Source organism: Marmota flaviventris, chromosome 9 (genome assembly GCF_047511675.1).
Source record: "Marmota flaviventris isolate mMarFla1 chromosome 9, mMarFla1.hap1, whole genome shotgun sequence".
Taxonomy (NCBI): domain Eukaryota; kingdom Metazoa; phylum Chordata; class Mammalia; order Rodentia; family Sciuridae; genus Marmota; species Marmota flaviventris.
The window spans coordinates 11384528-11407508 of NC_092506.1; the positions used below are offsets into that span (position 1 = coordinate 11384528).

The 22981-nt window shown below is 42.0% G+C and overlaps 1 protein-coding gene across 3 annotated transcripts; it reads left to right on the forward strand.

Annotated features, from left to right (window-relative positions):
* The first annotated feature begins 13 nt into the window (after nt 1-13).
* Cpsf7 (cleavage and polyadenylation specific factor 7) lies at nt 14-22290 on the forward strand. 3 transcript variants are annotated; one of them, XM_027944253.2, is made up of 10 exons: nt 14-89; nt 720-828; nt 6027-6245; nt 7085-7188; nt 7588-7760; nt 11125-11539; nt 12020-12138; nt 14327-14495; nt 15188-15355; nt 20216-22290. In XM_027944253.2, the coding sequence occupies exons 2-9, from the start codon at nt 775-777 to the stop codon at nt 15348-15350; spliced, it is 1416 nt and encodes a 471-aa protein (XP_027800054.1). In that variant the 5' UTR covers nt 14-89; nt 720-774; the 3' UTR covers nt 15351-15355; nt 20216-22290. The 3 variants fall into 3 exon arrangements, with proteins under 3 accessions (XP_027800054.1, XP_027800055.1, XP_027800056.1); XM_027944254.2 differs by having other exon boundaries at nt 7588-7733; XM_027944255.2 differs by lacking the exons at nt 14-89; nt 720-828; nt 6027-6245 and adding an exon at nt 6450-6581.
* The last annotated feature ends 691 nt before the right edge of the window (nt 22291-22981 follow it).

Here is a 22981-nt window from a genome sequence, read left to right on the forward strand (position 1 = left end):
CGGCGGCGGGGGGGCGGGACCTGGGGCGGAGAGCGGTTCGCGCGCTTCGGGCCTAGTCCGGACTCGCCGCCGCCGCCGCCATATTCCCGGTAACGGGGGCGCGCGGCCGGGGGCCGGCTGGGCCGGAAGAAGGGTTGGGGTCGGCGCCGAGGCGGGGAGGGGGTCGGTTGAGTCTGGGGCGGCCGGAGTCGGCGGGCCGAGGGAGGCGCGGGCCTTTGAGGAGGGGGCTGTGGGCCCCGGGCCGGGGCTGTGGGGAGGGAGTGGGGCAGGCCTAGCTGGGGCGAGGACTGAGCCTGGGCGGGGGATGGAGGCGGCTGGAGCTCCCGGACCCGCTAGGGCTCTGGCCGGGGCCTCCCTGGGGCCTAGGCAGGTGCGGCGGGCTGGGGCTGCGGGCTTCGCCGCGGCCGTTCTTCACAGCCCGTCCTCAGGGCCCCTGAGAGCCGAGGCCTGGACTTTCCCGTCGCGCCACAGGCAGCCGCGGCGCCGTCTCGGCGCAACTCGGGTCGGGCCCGCGGGTGATGGGCAGCGAGCCCCGCGAGCCCGGGCGGCCTGGAAGTGCGGGGGGCGGCGCGAGCCCGGGGGCGGGGCGGAGCGGGTGGGGCCGAGCTTGGGCTGCCGGGATGCTGCGTCTCTGGAGACGGGAGGTTGGCAACCATTGCCCTCCTCCCAGCCTGAGACCCTCATGCCTTCTAATTTTTGTCCTTCTCTGAATACTGCAGTGGCATCTTTCTTACTTTGCCTAATCTTCGGGCTCGAGGTCCTCTTTACGGAACCATGTCAGAAGGAGTGGACTTGATTGATATATACGCTGATGAGGAGTTCAATCAGGTGAGGGGTCTTCAGGAGCTTTGGGATTTTCCTCCATCAGCTGAGGAATCACTTTCAGCAAACTTGCAGCGTTTTTAAGCTGTGCCCGTCCTGGGCTTGAACAGGCGTCTATTGGTTCTAAAAAATTTTCCCCTGGCATCCCAAATTTCCCCCTAGTGGAGACTTTAGAGACTACTGACCATTCCGTTTTATGTTAATCTGCATCCGGAGGCTTCGTTTTAAAGGGTTTGATTTAAGAGCAAATAAAAATCAAGTGTAACACGTCTGTGAATCAACTTGTGGAATTTGCTCCCCCAGAAAGCCAAAGTTGGCTGTTAGTCTCCTCAAGGCTAACCACACAGCAACTCGTTTGTTAACTGTATTCATGAGGACAATGTTGATACCTGATCCTTTGCTATTCTTTTCAGACTGCGTTCCTCCCCCATAAAGGTGCAAAAGACACAGTGTAAAACATAATTTGTTAGTTTCAGCTCCATTCCAGTTGTTTCAAGCATCATTTATAATTAGTTTGACTCTGATCTTTGACTCTGACCTTAAGTTTGTAGGCATTTTGGTGTGATAAGTTTTATTGATGAACCATTCTATTTATGGAGAAGTGGTAAAGATGTAGGACAAATTAGGTAAAAAGCTATTGTAGGCCCACCCATGTACCTTATGTTGGGTTTGTTAATGTCTTCACATTTAACATTATGCATATATTTCCTCCAAAATAATAATAATCTATGCAGTTCAGTTTTGTGTGCTTGTATTTATTTATCTATTTATTGTGGTGCTGGGGATAGAACCCTACCTCTGAATTCTGTATCTCCAGCCCTTTTTATTTTATTTTGAGATGGAGTCTCACTGTTGCCTAGACTGATCTATAACTTGCAGTCCTCCTGCCTCAACCTTGCAAGTACCTAGGATTATCGGCAAGCCCCACCACAATCAGACTTCTTCTTTTTAACAAATATCAGGAGTTTGTCACTCACATATAGTCCACAGTCAGTAATGAAGGTGATTGTAATGGAGGCATCATGTCTTTGCTCTGTATAGGCAAGGGCCCAAGTTGATAGAGATGTTGCTATCTTTATCCCATGGTTCCCAAAACCTGGGCATTGACGTCTGGTGGCAAATAGGGAAAAAGAGTAGAGAATAGAGATTTTGATGGACCAGACCCAAACACAATTAATCTGTCTCCTCTATGTCTCACCAGGACATTTCATAGCCACTCTGAATAGAATGGAAGTCTAGAGTGTAGTCTAGCTGTGTGCTCAGTAATGAAGGAAAACAGATTGGTGAACAACTGGTCAGATTCTGCTTCAATAGTTAATAGTGAAAATATCAGATATTATTGATTATTATTATTATATGGCAGGCACTAAAAGTTCTTTAGCAATATCACGTGTCATTCAGACAGGACACAGGCCTTGTCCAGTCGTAACTGCTTTGTTGGGATAGAAGTTGTTGGCGTCAACAATTTGTTTTCTGTTCTCTTCAGTTAACAAGGAACTTTTTAAATGTGTCTAAGGCAAAATATAATATGTGGAATTTTATATTTATATCAAACAGGCAATATTTGATACTAGAGAAGTTGAAGAAAGCGTAGGTATTAAGTGTCTTTTGTGTTAGAGAAGATAGAAGAAGGGGCACTATATCCCCATGAGTTAATTTTTGGCAAAACTGGTTTTAGTAAAACTAAAAGCTGCTAAAAGATAAAAGATCTTTAGGGCAGTTAGAAGCTGACTCAGAATGAAAGCAGCTGCCAATATAGTTTGTGTTTTAGAATGTTTTAAGAATGTCATTGATTTGCTCCAAGAATCCCCTCACGTGCATTTTGCTCCTCAAGGAAAATTAACAGAGTTCCTAATGGTGCTTACTCCCTGATCTCTTATAGCATGTGCTACAAAAACCTCTTTTGCACAGCTACTTTATTCCTGTTATATCAGAAGACCTGGTAATTACAACTGCTGTTTATGTCTGAGGAGAAAACCCTGGAAAGGTGACTGAGTATTGCTGTTCTGCTGAGTGTTTTGTCTCTATTCTTTTTCATACTGAGATGGGCTTTCCACCCTATGTTCAATTCTTTTCCTTACTTTCATCAACAAGTGTTTCCTAAGCACTGTGTCACGGCTAGTGAAGTAAAAGGGAAAAAAATGGATCCGTATACTCAAAACAGGTTCGAGGCCTGGTGGGTAAGGGTGAAGGTGATGGGTGCTAAGCTGAGTAACAGATAACAGTGATGGGGAGGAAAGGTTTAAGGTGAGAACTATGGAGACAGTTGTTATGAAGCCGAAACTTTTGATACAAGAGCCTTGGTTCTAAAAAAAAAAAGAAGAAGAAGAAAGAAAGAAAAGAAACAATGAAATCAGGCATGGTAGTACCCACCTGTAATCCCAGCAACTCAGGAGGCTGAGGCAAGAGGATTGCTAGTCTGAGACCTGCCTTAATAACTTAGTGAGGCCCTCAGCAACTTATCAAGACCCTGTCTCAAAAAAATAAGAAGGACTAGGATTGTGGCTCTTGTGACAATTTTGTTTTCATTGAATCCTTTGGTTTCTAAGGTGGTGTCCATAAATTTAAGATTGTGCGGGATTTACTGTATCCGATTCTTTTTTTTTTTTTTTTTTTTGATAGACCTTTATTTTGCAAGTGAGGTATTGGGTTCGATTCTCAGCACCACGTATAAATAAATGAATAAAATAATGTCCATCAACAACTAAAAAAATATTTTTAAAAAAGAGGGACTTGGGATTTAGTTCAGTGGTAAAATGCTCTGGGTTCAGTCCCCAGTACCAAAATTAAAAACGATGGTATCAAGTTGGTTGCTTTGAGAAAAGTAAACCTTAGGCTAATTTCTGCCTTGTGTCAGATACTGGGGGCTGGAGGTTAGATAAACTGAGTACAGTGGTAGGGAAAATCTTATTTTAAATTCAGAATCACACAAGTTTTCTTTTGTAAACAAATAGTTTATTGAGATACAGTTGTATTCTATTGAACACAAATTTTTCTTGAGAATTTCCTGTTTAATTTTTTTTAATTTATTTTTTAGTTGGACACAATACCTTTATTCTATTTATTTATTTATTATATGTGGTGCTGAGTATCGAACCCAGGGCCTCACACGTGCTAGGCAAGTGCTCTATCGCTGAGCCACAACCCCAGCCCCCTATTTAATCTTAATGGAATAAAACTTTCAACATCTCTGCATGAAAAATGGTGTTTTTCACTTAATTTATAGAATTAGGTTTTGTTTTCACGCCATCTTTGGTAATCTGAAAAACCTCAGGCCTTATCCAGTTTTCTGCCTTAATAGCTGAACAAGTAAAATTAATTGATGTTGCTAGCAGATTTAAATCCCAACATAACTTGATAACCTTGTTTCTCCATTAGAACTCTCATCAGACTTTCCCTGTGTTGTTCCCACCAACTTCTTGGCCCAGAGAGACCATTTGACAATTTTGTTTTCATTGAATCCTTTTGTTTCTAAGGTGGTGTCCATAAATTTAAGATTGTGCAGGATTGAGAGTATCCAATTTTTTTTTTGGTAGACCTTTATTTTATTTATTTATTTATATGTGGTGCTGAGAATTGAACCCAGTACCTCACACATGCCAGGCAAATGTGCTACCACTGAGCCATAGCCCTTCCAATTCTTGATCTTGAAAAAGTAGATTGGTTGCCTTCAGGCTTAAAATATGAAGGACTTCTTGGTAATGCATCTGGTTTCTGAGCTATCCATATCTGCATGTTAGTTTATTAGCCAGTTTTTAGTGATACTTTTGTATTACAACTTTTAGACACATCACAGATAAAAGGAGTTCCAATTTGGTTCCTTCAAAAATCCATGATGCTGTGTTTCCTTATTCCCTTTTAAGTTTCACTTGAAAATCCTTGATTTCCCCCCTTCAGAAGTACATTTTTCCCTTGATACGATGAGGGGCAGGGGAGTGGTCCCAGGGCCTTCACCCCATACCACAACTCCTCTGATGCTTCAGTCCCGTAGATACTCATGATGTAGTCTTTGTGTGTGATCTATGTGCAATCTTCCTTTGTACTGTAAATTATCTCTAAAGTACTTATGATACCTCATTCATCGAATGCTCTGTAAATAGTTATAGTATAATTTTTATTAGAATTATCTTTAAAAATTAATTAGTTAATGTTCTCAGTTTATAGTTGGCAGAACTTGTGGATTTGGAACCCACAGATATAGAAGGCAAACAATTTGTTTTCTGTTCTCTTCAGTTAACAAGGAACTTTTTAAATGTGTCTAAGGCAAAAACTGTAGTGCATTCTTAAGGATAGAGCACTGGACTGGGGATATAGCTCAGATGGTAGAGTGCTTGCCTCGCATGCACAAGGCCCTGGGTTCAATCCCCAGCATCCAAAAAAAAAAAAAAGCAAAATAAGACAAAGAGTAAAGAGAAGCAAGGAAGTAATAAAGGTAAGAGCAGAAAGACAGAAAAAAGACACTTGAGAAAAGGATAGAGCACTACCTTGAATTATTAGGCAAATCACTAGACCTGAGACATGACTAAATGAGTGATGCAGCACCACTGAGCTATATCCCCAGCCCCGTTCTTTTTGTTCTTTGATAGTTATTAGTTGAGATTGAATCCTGTGAGTTTGAGAGTTTACCTAAGTCCTTTGTATAAGCTGAAGGATCTGAATCAGTAACACTTAACCTTTTTTTGCATTGTGGTACCCACTGTAAATGCTTTCCCCCTGCTTTACGTTTCTAGATAAATTAACTCTATTTTTATTAAGTATAATAGTATTATATAGATTACGTGTGGTTTTATTATTTGTTACTATGATTTTTAAAATAGCATAGATGTTAAAAGTAAATTTTCATTGATGTATTTTGAATGCGGTCTTTAGAACTGACCTTGTTGATAACAGTAGTACATGCCTCATATTTCCTTCTTAGTTTGCTTGCTTGTTCACCGTGTGTCTTTGACTCTCACAGGGGGCTAAAGCCAGAAACATTGCATACTGTTAACAAGGTGTTGGAAGAGAAACCTGCATAAGGATAGCTGAGTGATATAGTTTCAAATCAGGAAGTTTTTCTTACCTTGTTTCCTAGAATAGGACAATGAAGTGTTGTACACTATTTTACAAAAGTAGTTGTAGATTCTATGTAAACTAGAATGAAATACAAGGTACAAAATGAAAGGTTTGCAGGTGCATACCTTTGCCAACCCCTCATCTTTTAGGACCCTGAGTTCAACAATACAGATCAGATTGACCTGTATGATGATGTGCTGACAGCCACCTCACAGCCCTCAGATGACAGAAGCAGCAGCACTGAGCCACCTCCTCCTGTTCGCCAGGAGCCATCTCCCAAGCCCAACAACAAGACCCCTGCAATTCTGTATACCTACAGTGGCCTGCGCAATAGACGAGCAGCTGTCTATGTGGGCAGTTTCTCCTGGGTGAGCAAGGGTAACCAAAAGGCTTATGGGTGGCTGCGGGGGGAGAGCACTGGGAGGTGATGGCATTTTCAGAAACCACTGTTGCACTGTTTTGTGCTCTGATGGGGTTGGATTTCTTTTTCCTGGGATCAGGTTGGATTGATCTCTGAAAGAGAACTATCCTGAGGACGTACTGGTGCCGAAGAAAGCAATGATTAAGTGGGTAGTTGCTTTTTCTGCCATCTTATTACTGCCCCTGACCCTGGGGCTTTATGTCTAGCAGGGTCATCTGTGGGACGAGATTTCAGAGTGAACACCTTGAACTCTTGGTGGTCATTAGATGGTCCTGTGATAATGGTGGGTGATGGGGATCAAAGACCTTGATAGCTCTAGTACACTTGGGGTAGGTGTGACTATTCTGCAAAAGTTATTGTGTGACATGTTTTTGGGCTGGTGGGGGAGGTTTTTTCCAAATTAGGAACTATATATACTGAGGGGAATGTTCTTGGCAGTGGTCAACTCCAGCCTGTCATATCTATAACTAAAAGTTGCTAGCAATCAGTGTTTGAACTAATGACCAGCCAGCCCAAATGGCAGTCAATATTAAAATAGGTGTTAACCTTAATTCCTAAAGATGGTGATTGGGCGGTGGGGTGATTTGAAATTCTGTATGGGTGAAAACAAATGGAAAAACCTACACTAATTGAAATGTTGCTAGGGTTTTGGGTTTTCCTATGGAGGGGGAGGTCATGATGTGACTAGATCCTAGGTTTGGGAGCTGGGTTTGGGACATTCTGGGTGGGTGGGGAGGGAGTGTGTTGCTCTTGACATTTCTCCTTTTTCCATCTTGCCTGCCTCAGTGGACCACAGACCAGCAGCTGATCCAGGTTATTCGCTCTATAGGAGTCTATGATGTGGTGGAGTTGAAATTTGCAGAGAATCGAGCAAATGGACAGTCCAAAGGGTGAGGTCTGCATTTGGGAAGCCCCTTGTAGTTTGGGACCATTGGGGTAACAGCTACACTATATTTTAGCCCTGTGTTTTAACCCTTCCCACCCATGGCCCAACTTACTGCCTGGTCTTGGCATACTACCTTAGAAAGGGAACCTACCTGTAATGTAGTAGAACATTTATCTGTTTAGGGGCAAAGAATGCTGATTTTCAATGCAAAAAAAAAAAAAATAAATAAGGATTATGAGAAGGCATCTTTTTTTGTTAATGGGCGTGTAGGGGGGTGTGTGTGTGTGTGTGTAATTCAGTGAGGTATCTTTTGCCAATTTTCACTGAAAATGGAAGAGAATTTCTCAGTTCCTCTTTCAGTTATCTAAATAGATTTCGCTTGTTTTTGCTTTTCTTTTTTAAGGTATGCTGAGGTGGTGGTAGCCTCTGAAAACTCTGTTCACAAATTATTAGAACTCCTGCCTGGAAAAGTTCTTAATGGAGAAAAAGTGGATGTGAGGCCGGCCACCCGACAGAACCTGTCACAGTTTGAGGCACAGGCTCGGAAACGTGAGTGCGTCCGAGTCCCAAGAGGGGGTACGTGGAGACCATCTGTATGAAGGGGGGAAGGCTGTGGGTTTGTTTACTGTAGTGTGGGCTCAGCCTACATGAAGGAGTTTGGGGGAGGGTGCTGGTGCTTATGGGTGGTGGCATGATGGATGGGGAGGCCAAAGAGAGGTTTATATAAAAGCAATGCTCTTTTTCAAAGAATCAGAGAAGTTCAGATTATAATAATAATGGGTTCCGACATCATTGTGTCACCTTGGGCAAGTCACTAGGGCTTCTTTCCCCCATGAACTAGATGTATAATGTTTAAAGTTCTTGTCAACTCTGAATTCTGTATTTCTTTCTAAAAATTGGCATTTTGTTGTTGTCGTGTTGAAGAAGAACCCAGGGTTTGAACCCAGGGGGGCTTAACCATTAAGCCACATCCCTAGCCCTTTGTATTTTTTATTATGAAACAGGGTCTTCTCACTAAGTTCCTATGGCTCTCTTTAAACTTGTGATCCTCCTGCCTCAGCCTCCCAAGCTGCTGGAATTACAAGCATGCTCCACCACGCCTGGCCTAAAAATTGACTTACTTTTAAGACATGCCTCTCTTTAAATTTACAAGAAGCATTCATCCTAAAAAAGTAACTAAGATGTATAATCATGGCTATAATCTCGTCATGAGCATAGGTTGCAAGGGTGTTCTTTAAGGAGTCGACTAAAAGAAGTATTAGAAAATAAGTATTTGGGGCTGGGGATGTGGCTCAAGCAGTAGCACGCTCGCCTGGCATGCGTGGGGCGCTGGGTTTGATCCTCAGCACCACATAAAAATAAAATAAAGATGTTGTGTCCACCGAAAACTAAAAAATAAATATTAAAAAATTCATATTCTCTCTCTCTCTCTCTCTCCCTCTCCCTCTCCTTTAAAAAAAAAATAAGTATTTGTTTGTTTGTTTTTATGGTGATGGGGATCAAACTCAGGGCCTTGCACATGCTTGGCAAGCTGCCTATTACTGAGCTACATCCTCAGTCTGAGAATAAGAATTTAACAGTGTTTCTTTAGTATTGTCCAAGAGAGGGCACACATTAGAGGGCATCAAATATTTCCATCTGCTTGGCAAGTCTACTCTATTAAGAAAGTTGTATCGTTCTACCTTAGCTTGATAACAGTATCCCTTAAGTTCACCTTGCTCACTTTATTCTGACTCACTAAGCCATCTTCTGATATTAATTTGGTTTCCCAACTAGGCTCTCCTACTGGGAAGAGAATGCGCTGACCAGCCGACAAAAGTATTCCGGTCTGCTTGGCAGTTATATTTCTCATTGTAAATTAATAAATTGGCATTATGATTTATGAATCAGTCTCTTGTGAATTTGGTTAGTGTGAATCAATCTTCTAGGGTTCAGTTACCCCTGGTAAACTGTTAAAATCAAGTTTCTGAAACTGAAATCTGAGGACCAGACCTTGGATTGCCCTGGCCTCACAAGGTGTAGCCCTGCAAGGCTCTGCTCAAGACAACCAGCTGCCTTTACTTTTCTTTTAGTACTGTGGGGAATAGCAGTTTCATCAACTACATTCTGTCACTCCTTAGGCCCACCTCTAAAAACAGTGGTACCTTTTATCACTTTGGTGCATCTTTCTGGTAGAAATATGGCTCCTTCTCTTTTTCCTAGGAACAAGAGTTCCTAGCTAGATTGAGAGCCTAGATGGATGTGGTGTGAGCTCCCAAGTCCTTTGTGTTTGAGAATCTTTTAAATTCATCTCTCCCCTGACTTTCTGAGATGCATAAGTTACATCTGCATTGGGGGTAACATTGCTGCCTCTCAACTGTTTTCTCCTCAGTGTTTCCTTTCTTTGTCAAAAAGATGGTGGTGGCTGAGGGCTATATTTCTGCTCTGTCATGCTCATGGACTTAGACTCTTTAAATTCACTAGGTAAAGTTGGTGTATTTCCTTTGCTTAAGAATGGCTGCTTCTCTGGGGACTCGTAGTCATAAATACAAAACAGAACCTTTGCAGATGTAAGAAAGTAGCTGAGAAGGTAGTTAGATGTCAGAGGATCACACATTCTTAAACCTTCTATTTTATTCTGATTGAGAGAACTCAAGGAAGGTTGCCATGTATTTGAAATATGAATAATAAGAGTGCTGTGTCAAGTACTGGCAATGTACCACAGTAAAGAAATCAAGGTGGTTGTTATTGATTCCTGAGTTTTAGTTTGAGAAGCACTCCTCTTTTTCTCTATACTTGATAAGCATCTTCTACCTCCAAGACTTCAAGGCCATATGATCACAGTCTTTTGAAATCTACATTAACTAGGCTTAACCTGTGAAATTTGGGGAAACAAGTATAACCAAATGACAGTGTTAGAAGCCATGCTTCCATTTATTTTTATGTTTTGCTCCTGTCGTACACAACACCATGCTAGTGTGCTCTGATGATGTTCCCAGTAGGCCACCCTGAAGGGTACAAAAGTTAGGCCATTGAAATATAGTGGGAGTTCCCCAGATTTGAAACATGTTTTTTACCAAGCTTTTGCTAAGCATTTTGCTGTCAGCTGTATGCCATCTGCTCATTCTGTGGGTAGGCCTTTTCTTGGCTTATCCCCCAATTTCTCTTTACCTTTCACTTAACCTTCAGTCTTATACTCTTCACTGTGTCTCTTCTCTTCCAGTTGCCAATTTGGGTATGTGGCTAAAGAAAATCAAACTATGCCATGCCCTCCCCTTTTTTTGCCCAAATCCTCTGGCCAAAGCTCAGTAACAAAGAGCATTGCAAGAGTACAGCATGCTTGAGAAGGTCACCTAGTCCTAATCTAAGGAGAGCCTCTGAACTCTTCAAGAGTTGTGAGATTTCATCTTATCCAGAGTTGGGCTGAACATCAATGAACATACTTCAGTGCTGTCATTTTCTATGGATTATTAGGATCATTCTGCAATTAAAAATATAAAATCCAAGGGTAAATTATGTTCTGAAAACTTTGAGAGTTTTGAGTAAAAGCATCCTTTGATAAATAAAACTTAAGCGGAGTTTAGCATTTGGGGTTTATTCTTAACTGAGATGCTTTTGACCTTTTTCTCTGAGGCTAAAGAAAAGGCAGTAGATGTTTCCTCCCTTTTAAAAAATATTTTTATATTATTATGTATATTATTGTATTTACTTTTTAATATTTTTAATATGGACCTTTATTTACTTATTTATATGTGTGGTGCTGGGAGTAGAAACCAGTGTCTCACATGTGTGAGGCAAGCACTCTACCACTGGGCTACAGCTCCAGCCCCAAATGTTTCCTTTTTCTCAGCCAAGTCAGTTACCTTCCTCAGTGTGGTGTCAGATGACTTGCTGAGGGATAAGCTGGTCTAGGATATGTCTGAAGCCTGGGTGATAACATTAGCTGTGCTTTGCCTTATAGGAATACCTCCACGGGCCCACTCTCGAGATTCTAGTGATTCTGCTGACGGACGGGCCACACCCTCTGAGAACCTTGTACCCTCATCTGCTCGTGTGGATAAGCCCCCCAGCGTGCTGCCCTACTTCAATCGCCCTCCTTCAGCCCTTCCCCTGATGGGTCTGCCCCCGCCCCCAATTCCACCCCCACCACCTCTGTCTTCAAGCTTTGGGGTCCCTCCTCCTCCTCCTGGCATCCACTATCAGCATCTCATGCCCCCCCCTCCTCGATTACCTCCACATCTGGCTGTACCTCCCCCTGGGGCCATTCCACCTGCCCTTCACCTCAATCCAGCCTTCTTCCCCCCACCAAATGCTACAGTGGGGCCTCCACCAGATACTTACATGAAGGCCTCAACACCCTATAACCACCATGGCAGGTGAGGAGCATCTTGTTCCCTTCAGATCTAAGCCAGTAATAGTTAGGTCAGCAGTGCTCAGCATTCTGTTCTTCATGAAGAAGTGAACACTGAATACTCATGCTTTCCCTTATGGAAACTTGCCATAGTGTTGAGTCTTGGAATATAATTTACTATCTATCAGTGTTTTTCCTTTAGTGCTTTTGTTTGTATCTTAACCACTTGGCCCAAACCCGATCCTTCATATCCTCTTTTAAGGCGGTTGAGTGCCGTAAATGGCTACAACAAAAACCACAGTGTCTAGCAATGTTGAGTCCTGGCAAAACTACAAAATCATATGACATAATTCCTGTCCTTGAAAAGAAGAGGAACACATAAAATACCTGAACAGCTGAGAACAATTTAAGACAATAGAGCATAGTTAAATAAATAATACAGTACTATAGAATATGGTAAAAGTAATACGGGATGTGGACAATCGGTAATATTATCTCCCTTCAGCCGAGATTCGGGCCCTCCGCCCACTACAGTGAGTGAAGCTGAATTTGAAGAGATCATGAAGCGAAACAGAGCAATTTCCAGCAGTGCCATTTCCAAAGCAGTGTCTGGAGCCAGTGCAGGTAACTAACTCTTAGCTGTGCTGCCTTTTCCCTACTTTTGGTTTTTCCATCAGCAAAAGTTCCACAAGTTAAAGTTGGTACACTCTTAGATATCATGTGTGGCACACTTCAAAGAGCAATAGCTAACTGGATTTCTTGGCTTTGAGAAAACTCCAGTGGTGTTATTTAACCTGTGGCTACACCTGCCTCTATGAAAACCAACTTAGTGCCTACAAAATGAGCAACTAATAGATACTAACACAGTGTTGTATTTATTGTAAAATGAAACTCCTAACATATGGAGGTCTTCATCTCAGTGGTTGATCTTTAGACCTAAACTGGATCCAATGCCAGATATAGAATGTTGCCTTAACTAGGTGATGATTAGCCTGTACTGGAAAGCAAGTATATTGGATGTCATCTTAAGGCATATTGTGCCCTTTCAGCTCAGTTTCCCTGTATTAAATGGGCAGAAGTAGCAAATTATAATTCTAAAAGCCCTGAGTGTGAAATCTTTGGTTCCTAAAAGAAAAGGTGATTGAAAGCTTCAGTAATGTGGACTTAGTTTCACATCATGACATGAATTATGTTCACTTTCTTCCCATGAGTTTACCACCTGAACAGTGTCCTAAGAAATAACTCTAAGTATTAACATCTGTTTTCTATAATATCTCATTTTTGGCTGCAAAACTTGAATCCACAGAGGAGGTTAAAAACAAGGTGTATGAGTTCTCTTCCATTTTTTTTCCCCACCAGAAAAACATTGGCATCTGAGTAAATCTTGTGTGTGGGTGTGTCTGTTGCTGGAAACTCTGAACCCAAAATGTCACATGTGCTAGGCAAGTGCTCTACCACTGAGCTACACCCCTAGCCCTTTTTCTTTTTTGAGACAGGGTCTCACCAAGTTGCTGAGGCTGACCTCAAATTTGCAATCCCTGCCCCAGCCTCCTGAGTAGCTAGTATTACAAATGTGCCCACTTAAGTGAATCTTTTTAAATTGAAAAGTAATATATGTTCATTGTAACAAGTCAAATGTACAGAGGAATTTAGAAAACATAATCATTGTTTCTTCTTCACTGCCAATGCCTTCACCCTAAGATAACCAATAATTGAATCTTTATCCTTAATCTCCATCCCTTTTTGTTCTTATTCCAGTCTTTCACGTCACAAATACTTACTGAATGTGCCTGTAAAACAAACAGGTGTTTCCTGCCTAAGTGAAACTGATGTCCTGGCGCTCCTGAGCCTCTGCAGGATAACAGTTCTTCAGAAACTCTATTCTATTCTTATTACATCTCCCAACTAAGCTACCACTCCTCATTTACACTGCCCTGTGTGGATTCCACCTACCCTTGTATTTTCTGTCCTTAATGCTTTTAATTTAGCTTGTAAAAGTAGTGCACAAGTACCCACTCCACCATGATTATCCCTGAGCCAGGCATTGCTTAGACTTGGTAAATGAAAGGGCTGGTTATTGATGACATCATAATTTTTAAAAAATGTATAAGTACAATTACAATAATGTCTTGGTTAACAACAGACCACATAAATAGAGATATTGTGTCCACCTACAACTTAAAAAAAAATTTAAAAAATAATTCGCAGAAAATGTTAAAAAACAAAAGTCCTCTATAGAAGGAACAGTACAAGACCAACGGTTTCCTCTGCATTTTTTACTATATCCTGGAAGCCTATTAATATATAAAGTCTGATATTTATTGAGGTCTTGCTACTGTCAGTGTGCACATGGTACACTATGCTAAGCACTTTACATGGATTACTTTGTTTACATAACAGATTTACTGTGTGCTTTTAACAACTATGTAATTATGTCTGTAATCATTATTCCTTAATGTATATAGCCAGATCCTATCAAAGGTAATATAACCACACTGAAACGTTGTTAGGCACACATACTTTTGTGAGCAGAAGTAGAAAATTTTAAGTAGAATTGCTGGATCAGTGTGCACTGTGCACATTTTTAATAGATGTTGTCAAATAGCCCTGGCATCTGGCAACATCTGTCAGATTCAGCTCAGTGGAATATATGTCTCTCCAGTTCAGTACCTGCCATGCCTGCTCCTCCATTTTAACATGGTTCTTTGGAGCAGCTAATTCCTTTTGGTTTGTGTCCTCCTGAATTCTCCTTTTGGTCCACTTAGTTTACTGCCTCTGCTCACCCTTGTCCTTTCCATCCATCTCCTGTCAGGGGATTACAGTGATGCAATTGAGACCCTGCTCACAGCCATTGCGGTTATCAAACAGTCCCGGGTCGCCAATGATGAGCGTTGCCGTGTCCTCATCTCCTCTCTTAAGGACTGTCTTCATGGCATTGAGGCCAAGTCCTACAGTGTGGGTGCCAGCGGGAGCTCTTCCAGGTGAGTCGATAATTGTTCCAGCAGCCTCCCAGCCATGAGCAGTACTCTTCCATGGCTTGGGAAGGACAGGTGGGGAGCCCAGGGTATCTGAAAAGGACCTGACACCTGACTGAAAGAGTGGACCTAGACTTCATGTCTTTTAAGAGGAGTTAATCACACTTTCGTTAATTAGTGTTGTAATTGGAATCTGTGCTGGTGAGGCCGTGGGCTCAGTTAGGAGAAAGACTGATATTAAGAGCATGGGCTTTTGAATCATACACACTTCTTTTGAATCTCACTTCTGTTGCTGACTAGTTAACAACTTCCAAGTGTCATTTTCTTTTAAAAAAGGAACAATAGGGGCTGGGGTTGTAGCTCAGTGATAGAACACTTGCCTAGCATGTGTGAAGCACTGGGTTCAAGTCTTAGGCACAATATCTTTATTTTTTTATGTGGTGCTATCTACTATCTACACCTAAAAAAGGAACAACACTTAGCACTACTAGATACATTAGTAAAGATCTTAACAAATATAACTGTCATCATTCTCCCAAAAAAGTTTAGTCTTCAAAGAGCTAAGATCCTTAGACAGTAGGCCCATGGTAGAAGAGTGAAAGGGTAGTTTAAGCAAATACTGGGAGACACCAAACACCACACTCTTTGAAAGAATGTGGTAGGCCCTCTGAATGAGGCTGAAGGATCTTTTCTGATAGGAAAAGACATCGGTCCAGGGAGAGGTCACCCAGCCGGTCCCGGGAGAGCAGCAGGAGGCACCGGGATCTGCTTCATAATGAAGATCGACATGATGATTATTTCCAAGAAAGGAACCGGGAGCACGAGAGACACCGGGATAGAGAGCGGGACCGGCACCACTGAGAAAGGTGGGAAGAATCTCCTTTCCTGGCCTGTGGATGGTCTTTTATAAAAGAAAGATTATTCGTAGTAAACATTCCTCTCTCCCTCTCTTCCTCCCCCTCCCTGTTATTTCTCCTCTTCTCTCTTTTCCACGAAGCAAGTAAAGGCAGCAGGGGTGGAAAGGACTTTTGGCTTCAGTTACTAAATGCTTGGGGCAGATTTCTTGCTTGTGTGGGGGGAGTCTAACCCTGAGATTAAGCTGTTTTAATTGGTTTCTGGACTGCCTTAACCTGGCGTCTGAGCAACAGCATGGCATAATGGTTGAGAGCATGGTGTCAAATGCCAGAAGTTGAATCCCAGCTCCTCCGTTAATGAACCTTAATACTGTATTCCTCAGTTTCCTCATGTGTAACTGAAGATAATAAAAACAACTATCTTACTAGCTTGCTTGACAGTTCAGTGAGATAATCCATGTAGCACTCTTAGTGCCTGTCACATAGTAAGTTATCAATAGATGGTAACTATTGTTGTTATCATTATCATGTTTTAAACCCACCAAACCTTCAAGTAAAAAAAAAAAAAGGAAAACTGATGAAGACAAAGACCAAGACTATTAATTTATTTAGTTTTTAAGGTACAACACTAATGATTTTAATAATCAGTATCTATTAAAAAGATTCTGAATATTGGGATTTTACAGAGGAGAAAGCTGATCTGGAAAAAAATATCTTTTGCAACTTTAGAGACTATGTGGAAGGATATTTTTGTTTTTAGTACTGTTCTATTCCTTTTTTTTTTTTTTTTTTTTTTTTTAGTAAAGCAAAAGCAGTCAGGTTGAGAGGAAATGATTAACTCAGGTAATTGAAAAGTTCAGTTAGAATTGCCTGGATTCAGGGTTTCTGGCTGCATCAGCAGGACTTAGCCTTCCTGCCTCTCAGCTCTACTTCTCTCCATGTTTTCATTGTCAGAAAGGTTCTGTCTTGGGGGAGGAGCCTGTAGTTCTGGGTTACAGCCCGCCAGTTAGCAGTCTAACTGAAAGAAAGCTTGTAGCAAGGAAACAAGAGCAGTTGTTGATTTTGTTTCTGTGGAGATCTCTAAAGTAGTCCAGGCTTTGGCTAGAAGTCTCTGTGTGGTTCCCGGGAGCTACTACTGCATGACCTTGGGAGCTGTTCTCAACTTTGCAGTTGCAGACTAATGAGTCTCTGGTGCTACTTACTTTGTCTTATATGAAGTATATTATGAAGATGTCCTTGGTCTTTTGCCTGTTTAATTGTTCTGAGGTAATAATGGTAATTAAAGGGGGGTAAGAAAAAAATAGTAGTTCTGTTTGGCATCTTTGGGGTAGATACATGGATAGCTGGATCAAGAAGGGAAAAAAAATTCTTACCACTTGTATGTCCCTGTAGTTCATGAGCAGTAGCTGGACTGAAACATTTGAAAAATCAGTGTCTTGTCTAGTTACAGCCTATTAACAAACAAGAAACGATTACTCTTATTTTGGCTCTTGCCTTTTGCTCTGTTGTTTGGCTTTATGTGCCATAAACTATAAATAGACTTATAGCTAGTTGTTCTTTTCATCTGCCATAGGAGGCAAGTAAGTGAGAAGATGAGAAGTTACTGATTTTTTTTGTTTGCCTCCCTTCTGCATTCTTCAACCACTGTGTCCCACAAGAACCTAGAATACTTGACAATACAAAGTCTAGGATAGCCCACATAGCCCCAACAGTTAGGTTGTGGGTCTTCTAGATTTTGCAACAGGTTGAGTTTTGGGAGTGCTCACATATCCTCTGGCAAAGCAACCTAATATAAGAGATGGGGAGTTTACGAGTGGCTTTGGCCTGTTTTAGTCTCAGGGAGTGAGCAGAAGGGTAAGCATTAGAATAGTCTTGGTTTAGCACCACCCCTTCAGTACTAGTACTATTTCCTCCTCTCATTTGAGCTGGCACAATTGTAGTGTTAGATAAAAAACCATCACCCCCTACCCCCCATCATGCAGGCCACAGTGTGTGTCCCAGAGCTAACAAATAGGGGTTGATTGGTCTGTGCAAAGCATGAATTATATCTCTGGGGCCACATTCAGTTTACTAGTTAGAATATATAACTTCGTGTCACCATTCATGCTGGATTTGTTCCTGGCAGGCTATGAATATGGAAATTGTCAGGCGAGATCCTCTGAGCCATCAGTGCTTTGGGGATTGAGCATCTCAATTTAAGTCATTAGCTGTCACTTTACCTCATTTTTTCCACCTACAAAATGGGACAATACCTCCCATTATGAGGATGATTCAATTTGAATAATTATGAAAGTCTTAAAATAGTATTTCCAGAAAATAGTCATTTGATGCTAGTCTATGACCAGATAAGGAATATTAACTTTAAGCCAGATTTTTCACTGCCCTGCTTTTCCTGGTCACCCTTTAGATATGTTTTTATTCTATTTTGTTTAGTCCAAAATAAATTAATAAGATACCCCAAAATATCAATTTCTTATGTCCTCTTTCTAAGGACTCAATTCAACCTGCATTTACCAAGTTGTGTCTTAAGAGGTTTCGTACTGCAGAGATGGTACTAGGCCTCACTTACCTTAGCCAACTTAATTTTTCAAGCTGTGTGTGCAAGCAGTCTTTTAGTTAAAAGAACAGAATTATATTTCTGTTCTGTTAACAGGTCCTTGAGCAGGAAGGGTATGTTCTGTCCAGAGGCAATAGAGCACCAACCTTCTCTGTCCTTCCTTCCTTGATAGAGGGCAAAGCTCTAGACCTAAAAACTGATTGGCCCACTGAAGCAGTCTTTGATTTCTGCTTGCATTCAAACATTACCATAGAATGTAGCCATAGACTTTTCAGAACTGGATGTTCTTGACACACTAGTGATTCTCTGCATTTTGATTTGTAAGAACAGTTTACAAATCATATCTCTTCCTGGGATATGTGCATGTTCTGAAGTTTGAGAATGTTCTCTGGCTTCAGTTTTCTGTAGTTTTCAACTATGTCGGTTGTCTTGTTATTTTAGAATATTATTTTATTTTAAATATAATCATTCTCACCATATTCCTCCTATCCTCCTGGTCCATTGAAAAACTGAGCTCTGTTCAGTTTTGATCTAGTTCAAAGATTCAGAAACCTGAATGGTGTGACATGGAGAATTCACTAAGAATTTCAGTTTTCACTTATATAAAATGGCCAGGCTAGCAAACAGGAGCCTCCAGGTTTGACCTCCAGTGCTGGGCGGGGTGGGAGTGGGGCTGGGGGTGGTGTAACAAAAAATAAAAGGAAATGGGACAGATACCTGCCTACATAGGTGTTACAGAAGCCAGCAAGACAGAGGCCATACAGATTGAAGATCCAAGCTGAAAATAGCGCCATTATAGGGTTAGAAGGGTCAAGTGCCACATGGATGCGTTTTTTCCTAGGCTAGCTCCTCCAGGTGTTATGAGGCCTCTGTACAGAAAAATGCATATATAAAAGGTGAGCATTTGTGTGTAGGCTGTGTTGCTAGTTGGGGCTTGGTGGAAATTCTAAACTTTGTCTAGCATGCATAAGGCCCTGGATTCAATCCTAAATACTAAAACAACAACCAAAAAAAAAAGTCTGTAATTCGAGATAGGTTTTTGCTAAGTTACAGAGGCTGGCCTTGCAGTTGCAATTCTCTTGCCCTACTCTCCTGAGTCACTGGTGTGCACCACTAAACTCAGCAAAAATTCTATAATTCTAAGTCTGAATTTAGTTCTCCTTTTTCCTTTTGACTATTAAGGCTGTTTTATATCATCAGGCTGACCACACTACCATCTGTAGATAGGTACTACAATACTGGAACTAGGGCTGAGTGTACTGGGGACCTTAAGGTTGGCGGTGATGTGACAAGTAGATTAACAGACCTTTGGGCAAAGGCTTTTAGGTTTCTTTGATGGTAATTGCTACTGATTATTTTCTTTTCCTTCCATGCTTTGCTTTTTTTTAAGTTGTTCCTGCTTTGTGTTCATATATTTCTTGGTCTCACTCACAGCTGTCATCTGTGGAAAAACTTAAATCTTCTTGATTTTTAGTACAGTTTAGGAAACTCTGGGGGCTGGGCACAGTGATGCATGCCTGTAATCCCTGTGGCTCTGAGGCTAAAACAGGACAATTGTAAGTTCAAAGCCAGTCTCAGCAACTTAGCAAGGCCCTAAGTAACTCAGTGAGACCCTTTCTCTAAATAAAGTACAAAAGGGTTGGGGATGTGTCTCAGTGGTTAAGCACCCCTGGGTTCAATCCTCAGTACCAAAAGAAAAAGAAAAGCCCTGGTCCTGTGTGTGTGTGCACACGTGCACTACTTATAATGACATTGCTTGGAACCTATTTTACCCAGTGTTTCTTTAAACAAAAATAAAACTTAGGAGTTAACTAGAAGTTCATGCTCCCTGCTGGAATATTTTGGGGGTTGACGGATTTGGTTTTATACACACATTTTTTTCTTACCACCGTACATCCCATTTCTTCATTTTTTTCCTTCCCCTCAAGATAAGCTGTGACTTAGAATAGATTTTCTGAAGCAGTATTTAAACTTACCATATTTTCCCTTACAGCAACTTTTCTTGAAATGTAACAGTTTCTATACTTTGCTAGTCAAAAATCTCCTTTCCAGGCTGCTTTGTGTTGTGTTTTCCCCCAACCTTAAAGTAAGATGTTACTGCTTTTTTTCTCTTTCTCAACTGCATCCATTCCCTCACTGCTTCTCAGTGTCAGGTGATCTGCTTCCTTGCTTCTACCCGGGCTTGCATTCTCTGTCTATATCTCCTAACTCTTACGTTGTAAGTTAAGAAAATGCTAGCATATTTCATACAAACCCCTACTGATAAGAAAGTAACCTCTGTGTTTTATTTCTCCTCTTCTGATATTCTCTTACAGGAGTCTGATTGGAAGCAAATGTTTTTTTTAATGGACTTGCATCTCCTCACCTTGATCAGGACTAAAGGACGGAGGCCGCTCCACCTCTTCCCCTTCCTCCAAACCCTTAACTCCCTCCTGACACCCAGGGAATACCCTCTGCCCTACAGGTTTGAAGATGGCTTGGCAGCCCTCCCAATCCCACACTCCTGTGTGCTGGGGGAAAGAACCTAAAGACTTTGTGTGGTTGGGAGGGGTGGCAGACAGGAAGAAAGCAACATGTTCAGGCCCTGGTCTCCATAGAGAATGGTGCTTTGTCCATGGAACCGTATCTGATTCTCCAGGAGCAGTGCAGTGGTGAGGTTGATGGGAAGACTTCCTTCCCAAAGAAAATAGATTATCCGTGCAGGATCTTGGAAAGTGACTGGGTATGCCAAAATATACCCAGGGTCCTGCCCTCAGCACTAGATTTGATGGGGTCAAGAGGGTCCAAACCCCTTGCTAACATACCACTTCTTTAACTCCTTTACCTTCTCAGCCCTTTGAGGAGGGACCAGGAGAACAGAAAATACCTTGTGAAAAGCTACTTCTGTTCTTGGTTTTCCCCTCTCACGTATTGACGGTTTATTTCCCTGACCTCCCAGAGGGCTGAACTTGAGATTTCGATTCCCTGCTGCCCAGCCTTCTCAGTGGACTTGTCCCTCCTAAGCTGAGAAGGCCGTGAGGTTGCTTTCTGCTAGGTTGCTTGGCAGAGCCAATTGCCACCCTCTGCTGCTTAGTGCTTGGTTGCTCTTGCAATAACCAGCTCTCTGAAGCGTTCCCTTTCCCTGGGGCTTTTCCATTTAACACATGGAGCCCTTCCCCCAAGAAGGCTGCTTCCTTGTTTTAGAGGAAGCTACTGCCATTGGGAGATGGGGAGATCGGGACCTCAGCAATGAAGAACCTTAGCAAAGTACCAGGAGGAGTGAGGAAGGAGGCAAGTTGGGCAGGATATGGCCTACTTCCATAGGCTTTTCTTTCTTCAGGTTTGATGTAAGCATGGGCTTGCATCCCCCAGGTACATACTTTTACTTATTGTGGGATAACCCAGCACTGGTAGGCAGGTAAAGTCACAAATTTGGTGTCTTTCCATCTGTTGACATTGATGTAATAGCTCCACTCACTCTGCCTGGAGGTCTTCCTCCGATAAGGAGCAAGGAAGAAATGAAGCCTGACTTGAATGAACTCAGCTCAGAGTTCTAAGGACCAGCACTCTGGGGGCCATTTTCTACACGGGCAAATGGAATTGCTTTTCCCATAACATCCAAATTGTGATGTGGTTGCTGTTGAGGAAGGCGGCAGCAATAGGGTCCTGCAGTACCCATGGGGTGATGCTACTTCTGCATATATCTACGGGGCATATGACATCTAATGTGAGAAGAGACGTGGCATGTAAGATGAGACGGCATGTGAGGCATAGGGTCGCTGGAGACCCTTCTGGCTTAGAAGGGAGAGACTGAATTGGACTGAACCCTTCCTCTGTTCCCAGCACGTTTCTGATACACCCCTCAGTCACTGGGGGAATCCCCCAGGGTTGGAGAGGCACATTCCCTTGGGACAGAGGCTACAGGTTGTAGCTTTTCCCCCCTGTCCCCCAACCCTGTCCCTACCACTTCAGAACATGGCACCCTGCCCAACTGGCCAAGTGTTAAGTGATGTGCTTATCCTCGAGAGCAGCTCCGGGTGTCTTTTTAAAATGTAGAGAAAACCAAGTAAGGTGACAGTTTAAGGAAAAACAATATATAGAATATCTGAAAAGCCGTTTACCCGGAGAATTATTTTCTCCCCATTTTCGTTTTGTTTTTACTCAATGACAATTTTAGTTTTATTTCCTGATAGCAAAAAGGAAAAAAAAAAAAAAAAAAAAAACCAGCCCTCAAAAAGGCCAAGGCCCCCCCCATCCCCCTGTTGTCGGTGATTTGTTTGTCTTTCTGATAGGTTGAAAATTGTGTAATAAACTTGATGACGCTGTCAATCTTTTATACTGCATTGTATTTTTTTTCCTTTTGTAACAAAATATTTTTAAATAATAAATGGGGTGTGAGCTGTTTTGTGGATTCTGCATTGAATAGATTTGTTGAGGTGTTGGGCATGGGCATGGGCTGATGTAGATGGTGTGGGATGTAGCAAAACCCCAAGTTCTTAGCTGGAACTGCACATTGCTCTACAGCCAAGATTGACTGATGAGCCTCCTAAGAGACCTTAGCAAAGTACTAGGAGGAGTGAGGAAGGAGGCAAGTTGGGCAGGATATGGCCTACTTTGGAGGTGCCCCTTGAAGTTTTAGCTTTTTTCCTTAGCCTTCTAATACCCTGGTTAAAGGAAACTTCTCAGTCATCCTTTACCCATCAAAGTAAGACTTAACTAGATTCAGAGAATATTTCCTACCTTATAAGAGCTCAGTTTACATTGCATCAAGTTCATGTAGGGAAGAAAGCTATCTGATCACTAGTGCCTAGTTCCTCCATCAATTTAATCATGGAAAAGCAATGTAGCCTTGGTCTCTTTCATCTAAAAGGTGAAAATAATAGCTGTTCTGTCTTTACACATGGGTTTTGTTGTTGTTTTGTTTTTAAGTTGTGGGGTCTCACTATGTTGCCTGAGCTGGTCACTCCTGGGCTCAAGTGATTCTCCCACATAGCCTGCGCAGTAACTGGGACTACAGGCGGGTGGGGCACCTGTCTTCACACAGGAATGTTTTAAGAACCAGAGATAAAATGTGAATATGTCCATCTAAATTGGAGGAATAA